Below are 25,733 nucleotides of genomic sequence, written 5' to 3'. Positions count from 1 at the left end.
TGTACAAGTGTTTGTGTGTGCATTCCCCTGGGTAGGTGCTTCTCCAGTGTTTGAAAAGTACTGTGTCTGAACTAAGAAAGTAGTCTAAAAATAGTGAGTGATTATGGGGAGAGAGGAGTGGGTGCAACACTGTGTTTAGTATAGCAGGAGCGGAGTTTTTGATAGACCTAAATGTAGACAAAACATGGTATTTAAAGTTAGCGCTGGGTAAGCAGTGAAGCTTTTAGTTTCAAAGAAATGGTCTGGAGGCTACTTAAACTTTCACTTCAAAAATCATAAATCTAATGGAGAGAAACAAGCAGCTTCTTTATAATCAATTTAAAACTTTTTGCTAGGCCCAACACCAAATGCTTCCTTTAATTTAGGAGCTACTAAAATGTTTCTCTACACAATTTTTCTTTTCTCCTTTGTTTATTTTTTATTTCGTAGTTTTTGTTCTGGGTAGAGAATTAAAAGCTTTTCTACAGAAAACAGCACCAACAGACAGTTTGACATTTCTGAAATGAATGCTTTAGTTTGGAAATAACTAAATTTAACATGTTGACTCTGTCAGCGCCCAACATCTTTCTCATTTAAAATTATTTCCCAGCTCCATCCCAATTTCTGGATCCTCTGAAAAAAATTGTTTGGCAATTTTGATGACTTGTTTTTTTTCCATCTCTCCTGGGGGAGTTTATTGGGAATTGCCTCGGAATTTGTCCTGTTGTTTAGTGCACGTTGCCACTCACATGCAGCAGGTGTTATATAAGCTATCAAAGCCAAAGGTCTCGAAAGAAGGAAGGGCAGATATTCTTTGAACTATAGATAAAGCAGGAGTAGGCGGTAGATATCGGTTATTGTTCTGCAACATGCTTCAATAGAAGTTTAACAGAATATTAAATACATGGTCTTCCTAAATTACTGAGATAGAGAATTTGTAGGAGAAAAAAAAATGAAATGTTTTCTTCCTTCTTCGTGGACAGAAAAGAAAGGGTACCCAGAACTGGATTATGTAACTTGAAATTCGTGGTGATTTTCCAGAGAATTCTTTTCTGGCAGGCAGTGCAGTGCAGAAATCAAACAGCAGAAGCTGATCTGAGCCATTGGGTGTTGGTACTCACAAAGAGAAGTGGAGGAAAATGGGAATTGTTTAAAATTGCCACTGTTTTTTTCTATAATGGCATTTGTGGCTGTTAGGAGAAGATAATTAGTTCAATTATATTTTTTCATTGTCACCTGAACTGATTTTTTTCACCACTAGGAACGACTGAATATGCAGTTTACCTTTGTGGCAAGGCGGAGAACTATTAAATCAGTCTCATTTCTTGTCACTTACACTTCGTACATCTCCTATTCTGTAAGCTATTTGCCTGGGGCTGCTCTGCAGGGCAGGAAAGGGGAAACTTCTTCACTTCTATCTCTTATGAATTACTGAGCATTTGCTTATATTCCTTACTGGAAGGAAATTATTCTTCCTTGGATTCTGCTTTCCCCCAGAACAAAATTACACACACTTCACATACCACTGTCACAGGTGATGGGATCAGTATTGCTGTGTTGGGACTCTAGCAGGTGTATATATGTATATGAATAATATATGTTGCACATATAAGACATATTTATATTTTACATATAAAACACTAATATGATTCAGCCTGTTCACCTCTTGTTCTAACCTGGTGGAACAATGCCTGCTCCTTTCCATTTGCTTGTACCAGCATTTTCAAAGGGAAGCAATCTGAAATGCAACTCCATCAAATGCTGTTATAGACAGAAAGCCTGGCAACACCATAGGGCTTTAAAACCCTTTCCATTCATCAAAGTCAGATGGATCTTTTTTGTTTTCTTTCTGTTTTTGAAAAGTAAAACCAGTGCTCCTTCATTACCTCCAGGAGCTGCAATGCATAACAGCATTCCCCATTACTGAAAAATAACCCTGTCATTCCCATTCCCATGCACACGTAATGTACCTAATTGGAGGGGTTTTGCTGTCCACAAGAACACTTGCTTCAGCAAGGCAAGCAGCCTGGTTTCTTTCCCTTCCCTGCTGGAGGCTGAGAGGGTATCTGGGGATATCACTGTGCCGGGTTTCCTATGCTCTGTTGTGAGCATCTCCTCTGGCCAAGTGGGCAGGGCACTGAACCCTGCTCTATCTCAGAATGGCTATTTTTATGTCCTTGTAACCTCAGCTAGCCCAGATCCTGCTAACAGTGCCAGTGTGGCAGCCCCTCAGGAATGAGCTGAGCAAGCTTTTGCAGTCTAATAACTCTGCAAGCTGTCTTTGGCTGCCCAGCAAGTGGACACAATGCAAACTTGGGTTTGATGATGCATACAAGCTGATTACTGCTTCTAAAAACTCAGTGAAACTGTGAATGCTCTGAAATAAAAGAGCCATGACCTCAGATCCTGCTGAGTTGTCCTTCCATTGGCAGCAGTGCCTCTGGTGTGTGACTGCATTGCAAGGAAACCACTGCTACAGAGCACACACACAGCTTGCACCCTTCTTCCAGGGCAGCCTGCGGGCTGCATGCTGCTTGCACAGGAAGAATATGAAGGTGTTCTCAGAGCAATAAAATTTGTGAGCTCACTGGCTCAGGAGAGCTCTGGTTGTATGCACTGATACCAGTGTAGCACAGGAACAGTCTTGCCAAACTGCAGCTCTAGTCACTGAATTAACTGATTATTCTTCAATTTTACTTAGTTGCATTTATACATACTTTCAGACAACGGTCACAACCACCCAACAGTAGGATTTTCTGAGAAGTAATTGAAATCAGCTTCCATTTTTCTTACTCCATGATCCTTTGATAATGTCACTGCTCTCAAAATAACTTTACTGAAATTCTCAAATAAGTTGTAATTCTGGAACAAACATTCATTTCCTATTTGCTTTGAGCTAGCGCAACATGATTATCATACTACTGCTATGGTTTGATGTATTCCAGATCCCCACACAGAAAGGCAGAGCTCCCCTAGCTGCTGCAGTGCCAGATCTTTGTCTTAGTTCCAGCCTCAAAGGAGCTTCATTTGAAGGAGTTCCTGTTATCTTAAATAATGGTAAGGACAAATTGAAGGTAGGATTCAAGATTGGGCCAATGCCAGTGCATATGGATTATTTAAAAGCAATGGATTTTTCAGTGGTGTTTGCAGTTTGTAATCCAGGAAGCCTTCAGATGTATAAACATTGAAAATATGTTCTTTGTTCAGTAGTGTTCTACACCCCAGAAAATTTAGACACTCACAGGTGCAATTAAGGTTTCCAAAAACAAGCAGATTTCCTGACCACAAACTCTTGATTCTGTTCCAACTTAGTCCATTTTATTCCTTTCTTTCTCCCGAGCAACACATTTACAATGTGTCCAGAATTGAGGAATCATTGCATTACTGTATATGAAGGAGAAAAGGAAGCAGGATGGGATTTTCAAATGTCACAGTTGTTTGAAATGTTCCTGGTGTTATTTATTTCCTTGTTGTTTTGTTTGGGTTTTTTTGTTTGTTTTCTATAATTGGTGGTCTGTTCTTGTATTCCACAAATTGCTCCCTTACAGAACAATGCTGTTACCTGCTCTTCCAAAATATACTTTTCTGCAGTTCTATTTTCCGCTCCTATAAGCTTATAAGCAGACTGAGTTCTGTTTTTCCTAAGGGAGCCTTTGTCTGTCAGGACTTGCACGGCTGAAGCCAGCCAAAGTTGTGCAATTACATTTTTAAGCACTTGCAAATAGTTTGCCAAAATGTTCTCATTGTTGCCATCCTCCAAGCATACCTTTCTGGTATCTCCCAGATTTTCCCAGTGTTCTTGTTCTCCATATAGTAAATGCTACTGGCAGGCATATGTACATTTTACGTATTTTATTTTGCAAATCTCAGCAAAGTTGAGCCAATTTCTGAGCAACATGTGCCTCAAGGACTGAAAATAGTAAATGCCATACTGAAGCAGACTCATAATCCAGATGCTTGGCTATGCTGTCGTCTAAAATGGCTAAAGCCAGATGCTTCTGGCAGAGTGCAAGGGACCTCCTTTTCCCTAGTAATTAGAAATTATTTTAACTACTAAAAAAAGGAGAGTAACAATTTTTATACGCTCAGTCTGTGTAGCCGATGGACTTTGTTTTCTAAATTTCACGCTTTTGTTCTCAACAGCCGCCTACTGCAATGAATGTCACATTTTTATTTTTTGAGGGAAATTGTTTCCTTTTGTGGCTTGGGGTTTGCCAGAATCAGATGTTATCCTGTTCCATAGTTTCAGTGAGTCCCACCACACTTCTCCGAGTCCCTGGCAGCTCTGCAGTGCATTTCTGAGAGGAGTGAATTAGTACTGCATGCAGTATCTCAGATAAGGCAACAGCACTGATTTGCCGTAGCATGCAATGTTGCATTCTCCTTATTGTTCTGTACATGTAACATGATTTGCTTTTTCCTATAGCTATGCGGTGGGATCAGTTTCTTGCTGAGTTGCTCACAATGATGTCAAGTTGTTTTTCTTAACTGCTAATTTTAGAGCTTGTGAACCTTTCTTTCCTATGAAAAGCATTTTGCATTTATGGACCCCGAACTTCACTAGCCAGCCTGTCCCATGTGTTATCTACTTTCTCCTGACATTTTACATGCCAATTTTCCAATTACCATTCCTGATATTTGACCAGATACAAACATGGATCTTTCTGGTCTGAAACTCCACTGATTATCTCATGAACTTTTAATAAAAATAGACATGATATTTGTTACTTCCAGTTCTTTTGCACATAAATGGCTTTTAATGAGAGACTGTATTCTTAGCAGGCTGGCCTGTTTATTCTTCAGCTCTTTCAGCATTCTTGGATGCTCACCATCTGGGCAGGTTGACAACTTGCTAACAGACTGCTGTCGCTATCCAGGCCTTCAAGCAGGAAGTGTGAATAGGTCACAAAGTCCTCTTCCAATTGAAATAATTTGGTAGGAGACATAAAACAAGGCTGAGTTAAAAGCAACTTTGGAGAATCCAGAACTTGATTTCTTGAATGGAAGATTGGGGCAGTAACATACTGATAACCATTATCCACTTCAACTTATTTGGAGAATAAATAAACTATTGAGTTAATAGGAATATGCATATTTGGGCAAATTAGTCCCTGCTGTAACAAATTTGAAGACAGAAGTATTACACCAGCGTGACTAATTGGAGAAATTTAGAGTCTCAGAGCACAAATATAACGCTGCTTCTATATGGCGCGCTGGTGGTCTTTGTACTGGGTAAATTCCTGTGGCATAGGTTTGCCTCTGAGCACTTTGTTTAAGCAAACTATAAACAGCCCATGCCTCCAACACCCACTGTCAGAATTCAGAGCAAAACCTAATGGAGAAAACCTGCCCATTAGCAGCAGGTCTGGCACTGCAGCTCAGTCTTCGGAGATGGAACTCCCCAAGATCTACACTTCTATAGGTCAGTTCCTGACCACAACAGCCCATTTGGCCGTCTTGATCAGGAGTCTGAATCCCAGCTACACAGCCATGCTCAACTCTGCAGAGCAAGTGTGGGAGGAGAGGGCTTGCAGCCACGTGAAAGGTAGCTGCACATGTTTGAAGTGTGTATTAACAAACCACAGAGAAAGCATGCTGTGCCGCAGGGGAGGGTTTGGGTTTTTCCTTCTGCTGAACCTGGATTAATTTCTACCCTGGCATTTTGGTGGGTGGTAGCATGTTCTCCAGTCGTGGCTCCACGGCTGGGATTCACTGTGTGCAACAGAGAGGTGCCAAAAGCAAAAGGCTGTTCCACAAGCAAAGGTCGTGAATGTGGGGCAATAAGTCTTTTACTGCATGTCACAAGAATGGGGCGATTGCCTCAGGGGGGTTCCCTCCCCAACGAGAGGGAATGCATTGTGTCTTCAATGGTAAGGAAAATATTCCCTTGAAATGGAAGAACTAGGAGCAATTATAACTAAAATGTTGCTGCAGAGATTACTAAATACTACAGTTTGTCACTACTTCTCTTTGTTCACCTTAGTGAATGTAGGGGGGGAGAGTGCATGTTATAATGTGCTTTTTAATGGGAAATAAGTAGAAATGGAGACCTCTAAGTCCTAGACATTACAACAGAGAAAAAAAGCTATGCACAGTGTAGAATCAGATATTCTGAATGTATTTTAACATTACTCTCAGAGCAGAGGAGCGCACATTTTTTTATACTTGTGCTCCTTTAAAGTTATAGTCAAGTGGTTGTAGGAATACAATACAATTTCATCAACAATTGCTCCTTGGATATAAACATGACTTAGCAGTATTGAGGATCAGCAGCATCCATTAACAACCTTCAATACTGTCTTCTGTAGTGCTTTTATACTTGACATACTCTTAGTCATAAACAGAACAATGAGGAACATTAAAAAATCCATCACAACCACAGAAGAAAATCAGGCAGCTGTAGGTAACACCTGTGCTCTAAGGAAGGGACTTGTTTTGAAACAGCGTTTTGAAACAGTATAAGGATATGATAAGAAGTCTTATTTCAGTTTTTTGTTTGAGACTCCCACTGATACCAGAAGGAATTCTGAGCACAGAGCGAGGGTGGGGTATGGCCTTATGCTCAGAGATATTAAACTATCCAAGCTCGGAAGCTGGGAAGAGACAGCACAGGGAACCACCTAATGAGTCTTTACACTCTTCCACATTAAGGATTAACTACCGTGATCCGTGTTCTAAAAATACCCCAATTCCTTTTGTGGTGCAATGAAATGCAATACTTGCACAATACTGAATCATCTGTAGTCCCTGTGAGACTCCAGTATACGTAAACAACCTGTAGAGAGTGATTTTCAGCAGAGAATAGATTTAGATTCAGCATTTTACAGTGATTAATTGACCTTCCAAAAACGACATTGACATTAAGGACTTCCTGAATTATTAGCACTTGACCACAGGTAAAATTTTTGTGAAGGACCATCCAAACTGATAATATAGTTACATACTAAATAAATATGTGATCCCATATTTAAATCCCATATCATCCTGTACAACTCCATGGCTGGTTTCCCTTGTATCTTGAATGTAAAATTCTAGGGGCTCATATTCCTGCAAGATTTTCAGCTCTTCCTTTAAGTCCAGGAATAACAGCTAATTCCCATAAATCCATAATAGAGTTTCAGAAAAGGTTAATTTGGGAAAACAACTACAGCAATACTATCGCATAGGGCTTGTATCAGGTTGTGTCTGAAATACAACTCCAGGAACCAACCTTCTCAAGCAGGACTGTGAGGCAACATATAAGGCATAGATTTCAAACTATGTTTGTAAGTGAATGTTGGTAGGAGATTAGCAGGGCTATCAGAATCCACTAAAATTCAACCAGACGTCCACAGTATGTCCATAATGGGAAAGATTTATATAGCCATTTTGCCATTACTTATACAACTGATAGAGAATATAGAGAGGATAGAGAATGCATGTAGGCAAGTATAATGGGAGAAATCAGAACAAAGTCAGTGCACATAGTTCAATAGGTTATTGAGGAAAAGACCAAAACAAAAGACAAAATGAACACTTCATAGCTTTCTGGTGTATTGTAGATCATCCTTCTGCCATGCAAGGTAGATTGAAGAAGAGACAGACAAGCTGAGCTGGCAATCAACATTGTGCAGCTGACATTCACAAGTAATAAGAGAGATTATCTGGATTGATCTGGGGCTGAAAATCACACTCATATGAAAGATAAGAACTTGAAAACTGTCCAGTGATGCATTATCAGAATGGATTTTGGAAATGTTATGTGCTAATAAAAACTTGCTGGTGCTTATAACTGTGCAATATTAAATCTTTCTAGTCACAGATTTATACAGTGAGTAGTTTTAAGTCAAATACTGACCAGAGCATAAGCAGCTACGGATAAAAAGGCACAAAAAATTAGCTTATTAGAGTAGCATTGTTCACATATGATTTTTTCTTTTCTAGTAACACTGAATGTAAAAAACTATTCTTTATCATAGAAGCCTGCTGTTTAGAACTGGCTTCTTACATATTATGTGTCTTTCTTGCCTGCAGCACTAGCAACTGCTCATAGCAGCACCATCAGCAAAGGAAAAGCTACTGAGGCTGAAATAGTCATTTTAGAGTCTTCATAAATACGGGGAACCTGCTGGCTCACCAGATCAGCTTACATCACTAGCTGATGAGCATAGTACAAATCTTATTGGTCAATCAACGTCTGTGAGTGCTAGAAATGTTAGAAATACAAACATACATGGTATTTTAATGTATATTTTAAAGATGGCACTGAAGCATAAGGCTCAATAACTTCAAGTGAAGTGCAAAAGTAGCTAAAATGAATTTGAGTTCTCTTCCTGAGCTGCAGCAAGTGCTGATTTCTCACAGGTGATGCACTGGGTGTATGTAAACAAAAGACTATTTAAACTTTGAGTGTGATGGATTTTCATGACAAACTGAGACTCGGTGTAACTTAACACACATAGGCAGATTCTCTAGAGGTTTAGATGTTACACTAATGGAGTTTGTTTTGCCACATTCAAAATTCCTGAAATCTCAGGCATACCTCTTACCAGATGACTTCACTTTCCCTACCCTCGTTCACAATAAAGAAGAAATTCAGTGAAAACTAAATAATTGTGATTACAATTGAAAGACTTGACAAGGATACACAGAATTCGTGCAAGTGATGTGTCACAGCTCAGATATAGAAATGATGCTAGCTGCAAAATAAGCTGTGCTTTTAGCTTTCAGCACAGTGACAGCCCAAATGTCATTCCAGAGATTCATTCTGTGCTGCTTCAGTGTGAGGTGGAGAAAGAAAGACCTTTACATCAGATTTATTCTGTTGATTTCTCTGTAATTTTTTTCAACAATCTGTTACTTCCAACTGTAAACAGTACAAAGCCCCATCCTACAGCCAGATCTATAGAATGGAATCCTACTTTTCTAGGTGGAAGCCAATCTGAACCAGTGAAGCTTCACATAAATACAATGATGTGTCCAGGTGACTGCTAGTAGGATTGAAGTTCTAGGCTGCATATGCATCAAAACCTTACACACAATTATACACAAAACCTACCTGATATTCTGCGCATCTTCCATGCAGTACAACTCAGAATTGGGCAATACACCTTCTCCAGTTTATCTTGTATGCGTATAATATATACACAAATAAAAAGTATCACCTGAAAATAATATTTGGAATGTGAAAGACACAAAATGTAAACATTTTATTTGGCAGTTGTTTCAAACAGGTGAATAAATAAATGGAAAAGTACATCTTAATATTCTTTATAGCAACAGATGCAGTTGCACACATATTTACATACTGTGGATGCAAAGAACAGTTAATTTCTTTTTGTTAAAAAATGCAACTTCCAACATCACTAGACTTGACAATTAAAGATGAAGATACTAGTAATACTTTGTTCTAGCAATCTCAACTTTTAAAGGCATTCATTTGGAAGTAAGATAAGAGAGTCATCATGCATTTAGTTCATTTTGTCCACTTACGGCAGAAAGTCTGATGTAACCTCAGATTTATGAGTGTCATGCGCTTAAGTCAACTCTGACATGTTTATAAATCAATGTAGTTCCCTTAAAACTGGAAGCAAAGAGAAAATCTCGTTTATCGATGGAGACATGTATGAAAGATCTTGGTGCCTGTATATTTAATTCTTGAAACTTGACAAATTTTGCTTTCTCAGCATCCCAATAATAGACTTGAGTGAAAGAATAATCACTTCCGAGAATGGCATATTGATAATTACGTATCTGGAGCGGTTGGAATACCATTGACCCTCGGGATGGCATTCTTTGTAAATCCAGAAATGCTGAACCACCCCATTTCATTACTTTAGAGTCCCCAATAAATCTTGTTAAACAAATGTATACATCCTCTTTCACTTTGAAATGTTTCACTGCATATGCATCTTCCATATCCTGGATATCAAAACGCTTAACAAATTCATTTGTTCCTTTGTTCCATTGATATATTACAGGTCTTTGGGAACTACTTGACAGAATTAAATGCGGTTTGCCGGCTATTTCAAGAAACTCCACATCAGTATCTCTGTACCAGGCGTGCAGAGACTGATGGGAATAAAATCCATTCCCATTCCATTTGTAAACAGTGGTGAAACCAGCTTTTGAACTGTCTGCAACAACAAAATACCAGTCTTCAGCAATCCTGAAAGTTTCAATGTCATTGGGCTTTCTGATTTTAAGGATTTCAATATCTTGAATCTTTATGAACTTATTAGCAAAAATATCTCTTTTATATATGTGGGAGCCTCCAAACAGCTGTGCAACAATGACATACAGCTGACTCTCAATAACTATAGGTTTACACACAACAGTTGAAGTACCTATAAAAGAAAAGTAAAAGACAGGGTTAGCGTTGCTTTTTTCTTTTTAATCAGCTGTTACAGTGTTATTTGGTGAAGAATGCTCATACCTGTAATGTTGTCATAATTCCTGAACATCACTTCTACATGGTCCCATTCAAGAAAGATGCATTTTCCAGTGAAAGGCTGTGCAATAACCACATGTTCATCATTCATGTATGAGAAAGTATCTACTGATAGAGATTGATATGGCAGGGACTGAAAAACTTCAAATTCTGCAAAAGCGCACAAAACATATGAAAATTACAGAGATACATTCCATACTATACTGAAAGTATATTTGCTTAGCAGATAACATTTTATTACAAATTACAGTATTTAATCACTAGTCCAATTTTCCTGATGATAAAGGAGCACTGTAATCTGTTTTTCAATCTTTCTCAACTAAAAGAAGTGCAATTTTGTGCCCTGGTTCTTCATAGCCTTCATATTAAAGTCTGAGTAGGAGCTGCAGTGTACCAAATCCTCAGTGCTTCCTGTGTCAGCCTTGCACCTGCAGACAATTCACAGCGATTTTAGTGAAACTTCCAGCCAGCATGTAGACTTCCTGCAAAATGGACCCTAGAATAAAAATGATACAGCTTTGACTTTACCAAATGTATATAATTTGAAGGACATTACCTGTAATAATGCAATCAAATTCTTTTGAGGAGAGGCTATTGATTTTGCGCTTCTTGTATTCTGGTGGACTTTCACAGTAAATATCTTCAACAGTTGCATTGGTGCTGCCCAGCCACTCCACTAGCCATTTCAGTTTGCAGTCACAATTAAATGCATTGCCTCTAAGATCTCTAGAACAAATAAATCATGCATTGGAAATAAATAGTCAGCTGCTGTTTTTCTCCTTGCATGACAACAACAAGCTGGGCTCCTGTTAAATGCGTACTTTCTTGCTTATTCTCAGTTGATGGCTTCCTGGATTAATTTTTCCTGACCTACAGTTAAATCCACATATCAGAACACACGCAGATTTAATTCTATTAAGGAGAGCTTAACTTGATAATCAGTAGGAAGTTCTTGTTAATTTCCTCAAGTCTGGAGTTTCACGAAGGCCTACCAAACTGATTGCCCCATGTTTGGGGAAGCTGTTCCTTGGGATTACCCTTTCTCAATACGAACATTCTAGATAAAACAGAAATTAATGCACCCTGACAGTCAGCCAGTCAGCATTTGCTATCTCTTTTGGATGCACTCCTTTGGATTTACAGGTTTAGGAGACACAAGCAAAGGAGTTCAGTCCTTTACAGCTGTCTTCGGTCAGATTTCAGAAAGTATGGGCAAGAATGGGTAAGTGCCAGGACTTGACTGTGTCACCAGCTGGCTACAGTCAGTCATGCCAAGCAGTGATGTAGGACACACTGACCACCTCTACAACCTGCTACTGCTGCTATGAATCCAGCTTGCCTTGTTCGTGCCAGGAGCAGAATGCATGTTCTGTTCTCCTTATCCCAAATCGGGTGAACCACAATTTGGTGTGTTGTGAACAGAACACACTTCAGCAAAGCAACCATAGGGTTTATTTGTTTATCTATATTTTGTACTTTTATTGGTATCTAAGCTGTATGTTAGAACAAATTTGTGTTTTGCTTTTGTTTTCAGTTAAATTTAGTATGAAATGTGGCACTTACTAAAACACTTATGCTTTTGTGATAAAAGAAAGCTTTCCCAGAACTTATTTGGACATAGATATATCACTTCCATTAAATCTCTTCCACTCTCTCCTCACGTCATGTTCTCTCATGCATCCCTTAGGACGTTTCCTTCTTATTCACCATTTTAATGAACATGCAGATCCCTTACACAACTACAAACAGCATCACTTATCTTCATAACTAGTCAAATATTCCAAATTAAAATAACTGATCAATAACACCAGCCAAAAATCAAGCCTACCCATCCTGTGTATTCTCTACCCAGTAATAAGATCCCCTTACCAGCTATTGGTTTGAATGGTTACTCAGAATGCCCTCTAAAAACATCTCTTTATATTTTTAGTAAAATTAATAGATTAATTAATTGCTTTCTTACACATTTGTTAAAGAATCCAAGCCTTTGAATATGTCTTTTGGAAGCGATTGGAGATTATTATTTGCGAGACTCCTGTAAAAGAAGATACTTCAATATCAGTGCTAGCTCATGAAATTAGACATTTTTTGCAAGGATTAATACTGTTCTGGTTGATTATTTGTTTTTGTGTGTTGTTTTTTTTTTCCTCTTTAGGTAAAGAACCCTACTATTCTTCAGCATTTAGCTCTTTTACTTTGTGACTCTCTTCCACTAAAACCCCCTGACTCCTCCTGTTTTCTGACTCTTCAGCAGCCTTATAGCATTCACAGTACTTCACGCAGCAGAGGAACAAGTACAGTCACCCCTGGTGTTTTGCCAACACCATTATTTTAAAACAATTAGTCATGATTGGATCTACTAATGTTTTCCTTAGAAGATACCAATACACAGTGTTCATATTACTGTAACCTCCCAGTTTCTTTTCTCTCTTTTGGAAGTTAAATCTTAATGTCAGATTTCATTGTACTGGATTTAGGCTTAGCTCATAATTTTAGGAAAGATGCAGTGGTGGACAAGAAATTGCTGATCAACAAGAATTTCTTTCCCAGAATAAGTGTATGTAAGTATGTGTGTGTGAGACCAGCAAAAAAAGTGTTAATTCTCAATTTTTAATGTTGGGAAAGCTCCCTTAAATGCAGTGAGTATTCTAGCTAGTAAGGTGAGGAGGAAATGCGAGCAGCATTTAAACAAGGAATGTATTATATTTCAGATGGAAAAATCTCTGTAAGTCCACCAAAGGTCTGTGTTCTCTGAATGTCACTGAGGGCACACCAGGAAAAGAATAATTCAATAGTGTACAGCTCACGTCTCCTTTGATTAGCAAAATTATTTCTCTTATGAAAAGAAATGAAAATGGAAAGAAATCATTCTAATTTAATATGCCAGTTAGAATGTGTAGCTAGTAACTCTTAGAACCTTTTTTATTTTTAGTTAGACATACAAAAATTACTTATTAACTACAATTTCTTTTGCCAGGCAAAGATATTTAGGTACATGTTTGAACTGAAGAACAGGCCTAGACCTAATGGGTTATCTGCCTCATTAAAAACAGTGTACGTTTCCCAATTAGGACAGTAATGCGAGATGCCATTAGATCCCCCTAGTTTCCCAGCTCTCAAAGTAGATATGATTGCAACACTTTGGTGTATGGATCATGTGCTTCCCTTATGCTTAAGGTTACACTCAGAAAAAATTCTTTCAAAGCCAGATAACTCATGTGAATAAAGCTAAGTTGACTTGCAAGAAAATGCCCTATATTTTCTTTATGACTTGGATTATATCAAATCAAAAGGGGCAATGCCCTTAGAAATAACAGTGGTTCATCGCTACCACAGGAATCTGACCAACAGAAAAATTTGTACAAGGTTTATGCATTTGCCAATTTTTGGATGAAAACTTTGCATTTTATATTCCAGTGTTAAAAAGCATGCTTGTGTGTTACAAAACGCTAACTTGTCTAGATGCTGCTTTTTTGGTATTTGCTTTATAATAAGAAAGTAAGGGTTGAGTCAAACATGCAGTTATGGTTACGGACAGACACTTGCAATTCTGAAAGAAAGGCAATTGAAATGATATGTGTAATATAGAAACATAGAAATTATTTCCCTATCCTAATGGTAAGGTTTTAACGTTGAGTTAAAATTAGTCAAAAGACACAACTGTGTTTTCTTTTCCTCAGTCCACCCTAAACAGAAAATGAAGTGTGTTGCATAACAAATAGTAGATGGCTCTATTTTACAAAAAGGACATGCTGTAATTATCAAAGATAATTGCATAATAAAAATACAAATGTTTGGATAGCTTACTGTATTGCAAAACTTATATTGTGAAAAGGAAATGAACAGAATAAACAGAACAAAGTTGGTATTCTTCTCTAACTCCATGGAACTAATTTCTGTGCTTGTTTACTGTGTTTCTTTTCATTATACTTTATGTATCACAAACACTCTCCTGTTTCTTAAATGAGAAATGCCTCAGGATACCAATGATTATTCTTAATATGTAAGTACAATTTCCCCCAAAGGGTGGGGAGTAGGTCCACAAACACATTAAACTATTCACATTCCACTGTTAATGGAGCTGCCCTTGCGATTATTTTCTGCAAAATTCTCATTGTCTTGACGAGTAGCTCTCCATGAGCAATAGCAGCACACTGCACAAATCAGTGTTCCAAAATTGTGTGTGCAACCACATGCAAACCACAATGGCTCCTCAAGTGTGGTTCTATCTTTTGCATATGTTATTCTCTTTTGAAACTATTGGAGTGTCCCCTGAAATCAGCATCATAGTCAAGACAAGATGTTACTTTTGGACTGCACGCTCTGTGGAGAAGATACTGCTTTACTCTATGGTGGAAAAGCAATTTTTTCACAGGCGGTAGCAGCTACTAAATAAGTAAATGAATATAATAAATAATGTACTGGAACCATTTGTGAATATAAAGTTATTCATGTGCATAAATATTTCGAAGATAGAGTCCCAGTTACCAGCCACATCTTATTATCTGCCTTTTTAATGATACTACAATTATGCCTGTACCTCTAATATGGATTCCCATAGGATGTGCACAGTCTGCTTATATGCCTCTCTTGTCTCCCTTCCTCAGACCTAGAGCCATTCTGTAAGTAACTTCATGCACATGAGCAGCCACAGTTTGAGGCAGCTGTTAGTCTTGTCTACGCTGACCAAAAAGGAAATGTTTTATGGTACATTCACTATGTGGTAAAGGGTTTGATGAATTGCAATTAAACCATTATGTTTATGCATTAACTATTTAAGATTGAACCTCTGCTTTCTCCTATGTCTAAATATACAAAAGAAAAAGTTAAATGATCCTCTTTCAAAGCCCTCCTTGAGGTAATTGTGCTAGGGCCGAGAGGTCAGAATCCACGCCCCTGCCTGTGACAAGCACCCCAAGATAAATGCTGCAGAATGCAAATGCTCAGAGTTGTGTATAAATCCATGTCAGGCGCACCCTACATGTTTTAGCCCCCTTCTTTTTAAGCATGTTTGTAATGTTTTCTTACAATAAGGACTGTATTTGCAAAAACAGAAGTATTGCTAATGCATAAACTTGATGCCAGATAGAAATCAAATGCCTGAGCAAAGACCATCTTGATAGATGAGAGCATGAGGCTTCTACCTTTGTGTCTGCAGTTAAAAGTATTTGTTGCCTTTCACCTCCTGAGCACAGTGTGAGCCAAACCTCTGTGGGTGCCAGCTCCCAGAGAGCAGGGTCTGCCCACAATGGTGGGGCAGCCCAATGGCAGGCCCTGGTGTTGGTGCCCAGGAGCATGACAGACTCCCATCACAGGCTGCTTGGGGTTCAGCAGGGGACAGGGTGCAGCGCAGGTTTGTAGGTTTGCTGGTTCTGCTGAAGCCTAAGGGCAGATCCACCTTACAGCTCAGTGGATGGATGGCCATAATATTGCCTTGGACCCAGGCCAGATTGTTGCATGGGAAGAGGCCTGCCACTGCCCCTCTGGCTCTCACCACCACGACACCTTGGTGCCAATCACTGCCTTCATGTCCCAAACTGGGCTTTCCTCTCCTATCTCACCTTAGCAGAAACCAGCTGACTGACTCACCCTGCTCTCCTGTGCCTCCTTGCTCAGCTGGAAAGCCTCAGTGCCCTGTGCAAAGCAGGAAAGGAAGCTGCCACCACAAACACTGCTTGGACGCTGTTGGGGTCCCAGCCATCTACACAACCATGATTAGAAGTCTTTGGTGGAAACACAAAGATTAGCAGTCTAATCCAATGAACAGTAGTATTGCTTAAACAAATGTGACTAGCTACATTTCAAAATACTATACTAAACAACACAGTGGTTCAGTTACTATATTAAATATACCAAAGAATATATTCAACCACTTTACTTACAGGTGAATTAAAGATTTCAGTCCTCTGAAAGTATTTCTTGAAATTGACTTAATGCTGTTGTTCTCTATGAACCTGTAATGGGTCGTAAAGTCATTCTGGTCAAAGCAGTGCCTGGAACGTGGAAGCCCACCCACTCTATTCAATAATGCCAGGAAAAATTATGTTATCCACTCACAAATATTCTAGATGAGGAAGGCCCATGAAAGCGTCATCACTAATAACATCAAAAGTATTGGACGTAAACAACCTGTGTGAAGAAATGTAAAACAAATTAGGTTATTAGCAGCTTTAGAAAATAGTTCAGCAATCCATAGAATCATGAAGGTTGGGAAAGATTACTAAGATCATTTAGTTCAACTGATCCATAGCAGGCCAGACTTCCACTGATGATTTGCCTATGTAAGCACTACAGGATCACAAGGCTAAAACACACTGCTATCACACTGCAGTATTGTCTGGTGCAATGAAAGGACCCAGCAGATCACCATCTTGCATACTGGCACTATCTGATAAAATTCCACTGAATTCTGTAGGATGTAAATGTGGGTTTAACATGCCAATAAAACAATGGCATTGTGCAAGACCTACTGAGGACAGACTCAGACAACACTGAAATGTTCAAGTACTACAGATGTCCAAATTGCATTGAATACTTACTTTGGATGACAATGTGAAGAAAAATCTAGTCTACAAGCCAGACATCAAGTTGAATTTACACAGATGACAGGTAGGAAAAATCCTTAGTTAGGAGTTAAACTTGTGAGCGGGTTTGACCTGAGGGTACTGAGAGTTTCCTGAGAAAAAATGTGAAATTTCTTAGGGTTATTCTAATTCAGTCAGTGTTCAGAACTACTTTTCTAAGGCCACGCAATACTTGATGGAGATAACTCTCAGTAGGTGCATGTATTTTTCATCCATCTAGCAGTAAAAATACTGGCAACACATTTAATTTTATGTAATCTTGTAGCCCTTAAGAGTGGACTAGCATTGATTTTTTCCAGCTTTATTTATGATTATCAGGCATGTTTGCATCTGCCCATTTTAATGCAGCTCAAAACTGCCACACCCTTAAAATGGTAAGGCACTGTCAAATAAGATGAACTTTTCCTCAGTGGAATACTAGTTGCACATCTATATTTTATTAAGTTGGACCTGATGGATGAATAGACTTACACTATGATATCCTTAGGCATTCAGGAATTCAAGATTTTCAAGTATGAATTAATTCACTGAATGAGTTAATCTCTTCCTTTGTAGTCTGCATTAGGAATAAATTCCAGTTGGTTTGTTTTTCTCGCTAGGCGACTGCAGACTGCACTTTTTTCACTTTAAATATGTTCCTACATTTTTACAAAAATACAATCAGGAAATTCTTCCTTTTTGTTAGTAACAATGGATTCTTCTCTTAGAGAAAATAAGTATTTTTATAAAGTCCATGAACCTGAAAACCAGTTTAGTAAATTCACTACATGAAACTGTTTTCTGACACGGTTTCTCTGGATAATATTTATTTTTCTGCATTCTGCCCTGCTTGTATGCTATGAGAATAGGGTAGTATCTCTTTAAATAGTTTGGCTGCAGTAGAGATTGCCAGGATCATGGCATAGGTCTAGTAGCTGGTGAGCTCATTTGCCTCCCATCTTGTACCTCCCCCCAGTGTCTGTATCACATCTATCTGATGCACGAAGTCTCTTTTCTCCTACTTTCTGACCTCAAGAACCAGCTCTGCTTGATCACCACCAAATTACTTCTGAGGTGGGGAGAAAGGCAGCTGCATGATAGCTAAGAACCATACTGCAGGGCAGGAGCTGTGCTGCTGTCAGGTGTGAATCCTAACACTATGATTTAACTCCCTTCTCTCCATGTGCTTCAGTGTCATCCATTTATAAGGGTACCCTGTGCACATTGCCTGACAGACACAGCTACAAGTGCTGGAGATGTGAGCAGGGAGATGCCCCCTATTTTTCGGGAACACTTTTGCTGGCACTTCACTCATTTCTGTAGGTGCTGCACATTTTTGTTGCCACACAAAGAGCACAGATCATACCATCTGCACCATTCAGGAAGAAAAGCTCTCCTGATGTAGGACTGCTGTGCAGCGTTTAGTACATTAAGACCATGATTTTTCCAGAGACCACTGCCATTACTACAGTAACAACAGTAGTAAAGAATAATAGAAGCAGAATATTCCACACTCAGAAATGTGTGATTGGCATGCTGGAGAGACTATTATATAAAAGTATGTGCAGGCTGCTAAATCTTGCCATTGGCTAAATTAAACCTACCAATACAGCTATAATTACATCAAGCTAAAACTTCCTTTAATTAACCATAGTTTTCCATATTCTTATTTGCGTTACTCTATCTTCTGCCAAATATGGAAGTTTTTCCTTCCTGCGTAGAAACTGGAGTATTGGCCCCATAGATAGAGCCCTGCTTCTGCCTTCCCAAAGATTGCAAGCAGCTCGGCTCCCACATTAGAGATACACCTGGACAAGCAGTCAGTATTTTTAGAATTGCTAGGTAGCAGAAGTAGTCTGTGGATAGCTTGCACCATTCTAACAGATCACTTGTCAAAGCCCATAAGGAAACAAAAACTGCTTTTCTGGGAGTGCAGCTTTTGTTGCAGCATTATTAACAGCGGCTGAGAACATGCATTCCAGTGAAGCCTAAGGCAGACCTTGCAAATTATTTCCACTACCAAAATGCCAAAAGCCATTGTCAGAGACTACAACCCTCGGGCACTATAATGACTCAAAACCACCAGAATGTGTCTGTCCTGCTCCACCCAGCCCATCCCCGCCTGCCTGGCAGCAGATTGCTAAGTGTAGGTGGCACATCGTAGCCAGGAGAGACGATGATGGTGTCCTACTCCCTCTTCAGACACAAGCTCCACCAGTGCATCTTTTTTTCTTTTCTTTGAAAGGTCCATTGCAGGGGATGCGTGAAATTTGTCCCTTTTGTGATCAGTGACCACCTGGGAAAATATTCTCAGGAATGAAGCACAACGGAAAAGCATTTAGGTTTCCATAGTAACTGCATTTACCTATTTACCCTGTATCCAAAATTGTACAGTATGTCTGCACCTCCTTATCAGCTCCACTTGAGGTAGCAGAGTACAGCTAGGGTCAGGGCTTTAGCTATCAGTGCACCAACACTTTAACGAGACAGCATTAGGGCTCCAATCCATCAACACGACACTTCTGACCACATCTAGCCTGCATGCCGAGTCAGCCCAGGACAGATGTCTAATTTGGATTTTGATCACATCAAGTTGCCTTTCTCACCAGATTTCTGAGACCAGCCTGGATATGTTTCAGGCTGGTGGCACATCCACTATAAACAGTTCAGGTTACACCCCCTCTACCTTTGTATAGCTGGCAATTATGTAATCATATGCCCACATTTCTAGGAAAGCCTGTGAACCTGTAAAAAACCTATATAGAAATGCAACCAATTTTTAAATGTCCAAAGGCAATCTCTATGTATCACAGTCTTTGATTTTAAAATAACTGTTTTTTGTTTTTTGTTTTTTTTTTTTAATTAAAAGAAAATTTTCATTACTTCTGTGCATTTTCAAAAAACATGAAATCATAAATAATGGTCAAAATGAGACACTAGCAAGGCAAAACTCCCACTGAAGTGACTAAACTTCCACAGAAGTCAGTGGCAATTTTGCATGGAAAAGGAGTCCAGGACCTGTCCCACAGAACTGAAGGGCCTGATCTGTGGGGCTCTGAGCTCACGGGCAATGAAAGTTGCAAATGGGAAGCTTTATATTGTGATCAGGCCCTGGTGCTGCAGGAGAGAAACAGGAAGAACAGTTGTTGCAATGCTCAAATCCCTACTGTAATATTAATTAAAATCCTATAAAGATAGCACACATTCTGTCACCAAAAGCTCCAGAATGCAATCATTCAAAGTAGCACTGACAACAGATATCCCTGCAAAACACCAAGTACATGGACTTTGAAAAAATTAAACATGCACTATCTTTCACATTACTAAAAGTCTTGTTTTTTGTCATCTAACGAACATTCTCTTCCTATTTCCCATCAAAATAATATTGAGAACCTTATTTCATTATTTATGGGTACATATACATTTCATAACAAAAATTGTATCATATAAATATTTCTCACAGAAGCTGCAGAGATGGTGTGAGCAAAAAACTCCCTTCTGGGATTTTAGTAAAAGCAGATCTCACAAAGGATCTGGAAAGAAGAAAAAACAACCTTATATTAATGAAGTCTCACATATGCATGGTTATAACACCGATCTGGTCATCACAGAGAAATGTATTTCTGCAAGTACTGAAAATATATATGTATATTTTTTAAATAAAAATGTTACAGGTTTCCTTCAGCATAGAAGCAGGTATGAAATGGTATTCGTGCATAGACACAGACAGACAAACAGATGAAAGAGATGTAAAAAGCAAAATTCAAGAATGCAGCACAATTTTAACACATTAGCTGATGATTCTGAATGCTGGAGGTACTCCCTGCAGCAAGCATCCTTCCGTATGCACACATCCCAGTTCATTTTAAATCATAAATTAAATAACCAAATGCTTACAGCCCTTACAGTGAGATAACATCAGGCGGAACGCTGCGAGGAATAGATCTGGCATTTTCACATAAAGCATTATCTTTGGTACAAGTACACCAGGCAGGACATTTTGGCTTCACTGGTTTCTTCCCTTCAGTCAGCAAAAGCACAGATAAAAGGCATAAGAAATAAGCAATTCTTCTAAAGGGTCTGCTGGCATTTCCCATTCTTTTGATCCGCTCTTGTTCCAGCCAGTTGAAAGAATATCCCAAAACATGAACAGGGGTTCTTTATTCAGCCATTGGATGTCTTTCTATAAGTCCAGGTCAATATTTGTCTTTGCTTTCCCAACCCTTTTCTTTCTCTTTCACTCTGTTTCTGTAGACAGAAACCTGCAGCTGATCTGTGTGTTTCCACTCACTCAGGCAACGTACTGCTGAGAGAAGAGACCTGCGAGGTGCTGTAAGATGGGGAAAATCCAACCGGCTGAAGGAAGAAAAAAAAAAAAAAAAAAAAAAAAAAGAAAGACTTGCATCACCACAAAAACACTGAGCACAACACAGCATTAGATTGCAAAGTGATGTAACTGAGAAATACACTGCTTTCTGTTTTCACAGGGAGGCCCGCTCCCTGTTGCCAAAAATAGTACAGCATTATGTTTTGCTGGTGGGTGGGTGAGTGGGTGTGGGGTGGAGTATGTGTGTGAGCGGGGGGGCATCAGTCATCTCTTACTGGATCCCTACAACCTCGGGAACCTTGAAGAATTATGCTCCACATATTGCAAGCAACAGAACCGAAGGCAATATTCCCTGGAAAATGAAATCAAGTGAAACTATCAAAAGCATTGCTGCAAAAGCTGATAGATTAATTTTTATCCTTAGCCTTATTGCACATATTTGTACCACTGAAAAGCAAGCTGCCACACATGGAAAATATTACAATGTATGAGACAATGCCTACAACTGTTATTCCTAAACAAAATATTTTCTCATGCAAAATAGATCCGAACTGCATTTCTAAGGAAAAAAAAAAAAAAAAGTTTTTATTTGCTTATTTGCTACATGTTTCTGAGCTGGCTAAAGATAGGGAATCAGGCATTGTTCAAAACAGCGAGCATTAGTTAAAAGTTCAGCTTAAAAGTTTATTTGCTTGTGACTGATCATTTTAGATGAAAAAAAAGTGTTATTTAAACACTGGCTATGTTATAACCAAAGTTAAGGAAGGACTTAGTTTGAAAAGTGTCAAGATAAGTACAATGAATGCTTGCAGTACTGCCTGGATGCTGCAGTTGAAAATAGTGCTAGGTGCAGCAGGAATCCTCTGCAAGATACAGCCCTCATCCCAGAGACTTTACGGTAAACTATAATAAATATTTTATAGGGAACTTAAGCAGCACCTAAGTGTTATTATATAAAGAATGGTAGGACAAAACTAATGAATGCCAAATAGCTGGAAATCCAAATGGGGTTGTTTTTATTTTTTTCTGATATAGGATTGCTATTAGAGGAGTTTAGCAACTCCCATAGGTCTTGACACGCCTCCTGTCAGACCAATAGCACTGACTGTATTACACAGAACACAAAGCCTATGAGGGTCAGCCTCACGCTGCAGGAAGTTTGACACAGCCATGCTCACTATTGGCTCTTTCATTGCTGTCTCTTCACCAGCAGACAGATAGATACCTGTAAGCCAGATCTCTCTTTACTACTCGTTACTTCTGTGATTCCACATGGCCACCCAGCTCTGTCCCTTTGCTCCTGCTCCGGCAGGCCATGAAATCACAAGGCCAACAGACTTGTGTGTCTGTCTTCCTCAGAAATTATTCCAGCGAGTCTTTAGCCAGACATGAATGCCCAGCAGAAATTTCAGATGCTATGGGTAGAAAATAGCAAAGGGCCTACAGAACAGCAAGAAACGAGGATGGACACTAGGTGGGACGCAACGCTAATGCCTCCTTGCTGGTGGTGGCTGAAATCTGTCTCCCTACAGTTGAGAGGACGCTCTGGGTCCACAGAATTCACAGCAGGTGATGGGGCAGCATCCTCTGAGGGAACCGAGATCCTCGGAAACATGCAGAAAGCTTTCAGAGGGCCTCCTCCAAAGGCCCCTGCTGGGATATAGCTCCTGTGTTTTAGCACTCTCCTCATAGAATCATAGAATCACTAAGGTTGGAAAAGATCACTAAGATCATGTAGTCCAATTTTCAACCCACCCACACTATGGCCATTGACCATGGCTCTCAGTTGCAAACCTACTCATTTCTTGAACACCTCCAGAGACAGTGATTCCACCATCTCCCTGGGCAGCCTGTGCCACAGCATCACCACTCTTTCCAAGAAGAAATTTTTCCTAATATCCATTCTCAACGTCTCCTGGCACAACAGAAGGCCATTACTTATATCACTGTTACATGGGAGAAGAGGCCAACCCCAGCCTTACCACAACCTCTTTTCAGAGATTTGGAGAGAGTGATAAGGTCTTCCCTGAGCCTCTTCTCCAGACTGAACTATCCCAGTTCCCTCAGCTGCTCCCCTAAGCCCTGTGTTCCAGACCCTTCACAACATCACTGCCCTTCCTCAGGCAATGCCTCAGTGTCTTTCTTGTAGTGAGGAATCAAAAAGTTCACACTCTCATGCCTGCAGAAGGAAGGGCAGTATACTCCTGCTTCCTCAGCTATGTGGAGCCTTTTTGTTTGTTTGTTTGTTTTCTTTTTAAAGCTCTGTATTAATTAATTGTGTGCCCAAGTTCTTGCCCACAAGAAAATCTCCCATGGCACTAAGTCTCACCTGAAAACAGGATTGACTTCAATGAGGAGTGACACAAAGCTACTTTAAAGCTGAGCCCTTCCACCTTCCAGAAGAAAATGGTACCGAATTACAGTAACCTAAGCACTGAAATCATTATAAAGCAAATGCTGATACCTTCCCATGGGTATAAAGATCTTCCTGCTCTGGAAATGATACAACAGTACTACTGGAAGGATGCTAGGTTTGTGGTACTTGCCTGAGCCAGGCATCCCATCCTCTCCTCTGAGACGGTCCGTGGTGCAAAAGCACAAACTTCAGTGAGGTGAGAATGGCAAACTCTCTAACTTTTTTGCTGAAAGAGGGCTGCTGTTGTTTTCTTGTTTCTTTGCTTCTGGCAAAGCTACCCATTGCCATGGCAATAGCTTGTCATTGATGGCAAAACCCTGTGCTGCATTTTCTTAAGCTCATTCACTGAAGTCCACCATCAATTACTTAGGCATTTCTTTTTAGCTTATACTCCAGCCACATTGTGACCCTCATGAAAACTTCACAGCGGAGCAGTTTTTCCGTAACAAAAGGACATTCTGCGGCAGAGCCGTAACCTGACTCCAATTTCATCTGTGCAGAAAACTGCCTGGAAGTTCACTTTCTATTCCAAACTACATGCCAAAACAACTGCTTTTTCCTCTCCCAAATTGCAAATATAATGAATATTTCTAACAGCTCTGTCAAAAGAGAGGCATAAATCACATTTTCCAGAGTCCTGTTTAGTTGGGCTATGTACCTCATTTCTTGCCTGTTGTAGAATTAGAAAATCATAGAATCATTAAGGTTGGAAAAGACCAGTAAGATTGCCTAGTCCAACCATTCACCTACCACCAATATTGCCCACTATCCCATGTCTATAAGTACCACATCTCCACATTTCTTGAACATATCCAGGGACAGTGACTTCACCACCTCCCTGGGCAGTCTTTTCCAGTGTCTGACCACTCTTTTGGAGAAGAACTTTTTCCTAATATCCAGTTCAAAACCCAGTTGGTTGGTGGCCGTCCAGGGCCACACCTGCTTCCCACCACTTCAGCATCAGGCTCACCCCTTAGCACTGCCACTACGGCTTGTGTGACAGTTGATGTGTCCCTATACCTGCTGCAGGGTCTTCGTGGCTCCTTCAAGTAATGATTCAGTGCCATGCAAGTCAAAATCTATGCATTTTGGTCAGGGTCCAGTAGGAGGAACAAGGAAAGCCTCGCTTGTTGCTAGGTGTGCTCTTCATGGTTTGGCAAAGTTATAACAGAAAAATCTTCACCTTGCAGCGCAATAGAGCTGCTTGCTGGCAGACACATTTCTGTATGGTGAGCAATAAGCCTGCATGGCACTGCTGGCTGTTGTTATTCTGTCTGACTCGCCTTTGGTACTGCACTAATACTACACCAGTGCTAGGAGCCTGTGTTTTCAAGAGAAGCCATGCCAACAGCCAGCTCTCCCAGCGGTGCTTTGCCAAGCCCAAACCAGGCCATGCTCACTCTGTGCCGCTGCCGGGTGGTTCTGTAGCCTGGCAACACGCGCCTGCAGGCTCGGCCTTGGAGCCCCCCGCTCCCTCGCCTGCTCCCCCTTTCTCTCCGCTGCTTTATTTTTGCTCAAGCAGGTCTGAGAGGAAGCCTCAAAAACAAAAAGCCGTGGAATGAGGCCAGGCTGCTCCTTGGAGACACGGACCTGCTTTCGCCTTGTGTGCAGGATCACTTTAATTTTTGTCCTCTTTTTTTTTTTTTTCCTTTTTAACCATTCATCTTTGCAGTGTGCTGAGTTGATTTTAGTACTTCCTGTACTTTATTAATGTGCTATGTTATTTCTCCTCTTCAATTTTGGCTGGAGCTAAGTCATTCCTAGGGAATCATTATTTCCATATATTCATTCTATATGGTAGGAATCAAATAGCTTATTTCCTATATATCCTACTGTTTATCTCCTACAGTTTCCTAATTGTTTAGTATTTTCATAATATCAGCACTGGACAGCAATTAACCAGCTAAGAACAATTTTGGTGAAGATAAACAATGTTCAGAATTAAGGATACTTTTGCTAGTCATCACTGGAGCTGTTCACCACCCGGTATTCCTTGATCAAACTTAGCACAACTTCTGG

General features: G+C 39.8%; 1 protein-coding gene across 9 annotated transcripts in view; it reads right to left on the bottom strand.

Moving 5' to 3' along the window:
• Nucleotides 1-9,134: 9,134 nt before the first annotated feature.
• LGI1 (leucine rich glioma inactivated 1) overlaps nt 9,135-25,733 on the bottom strand; it is a 31,878-nt gene continuing 15,279 nt past the window's right edge. The window contains exons 1-9 of one of the 9 annotated variants that reach the window (XM_052677965.1): nt 20,869-20,976; nt 20,433-20,504; nt 16,948-17,084; nt 16,466-16,537; nt 16,291-16,362; nt 12,372-12,443; nt 10,965-11,134; nt 10,394-10,558; nt 9,135-10,304 (exon numbers count right to left, since the gene is read on the bottom strand). In XM_052677965.1, the coding sequence (XP_052533925.1) occupies nt 9,487-10,304; nt 10,394-10,558; nt 10,965-11,134; nt 12,372-12,443; nt 16,291-16,362; nt 16,466-16,491 (1,323 nt within the window). In that variant the 5' untranslated portion in view covers nt 16,492-16,537; nt 16,948-17,084; nt 20,433-20,504; nt 20,869-20,976 and the 3' untranslated portion in view covers nt 9,135-9,486. Of the gene's footprint in view, nt 10,305-10,393; nt 10,559-10,964; nt 11,135-12,371; nt 12,444-16,290; nt 16,363-16,465; nt 16,538-16,947; nt 20,405-20,432; nt 20,505-20,868; nt 21,328-25,733 lie in introns of those variants that run through there. The other 8 variants (XM_052677966.1, XM_052677958.1, XM_052677963.1 and 5 more) reach the window with 8 other exon arrangements.

The sequence above is a fragment of the Tympanuchus pallidicinctus genome, unplaced genomic scaffold (genome assembly GCF_026119805.1).
Source record: "Tympanuchus pallidicinctus isolate F22 unplaced genomic scaffold, pur_lepc_1.0 scaffold16, whole genome shotgun sequence".
Lineage (NCBI taxonomy): Eukaryota > Metazoa > Chordata > Aves > Galliformes > Phasianidae > Tympanuchus > Tympanuchus pallidicinctus.
Note: the sequence above shows the minus strand (reverse complement) of the source record. Positions and strands in the feature narration are given on the sequence as shown.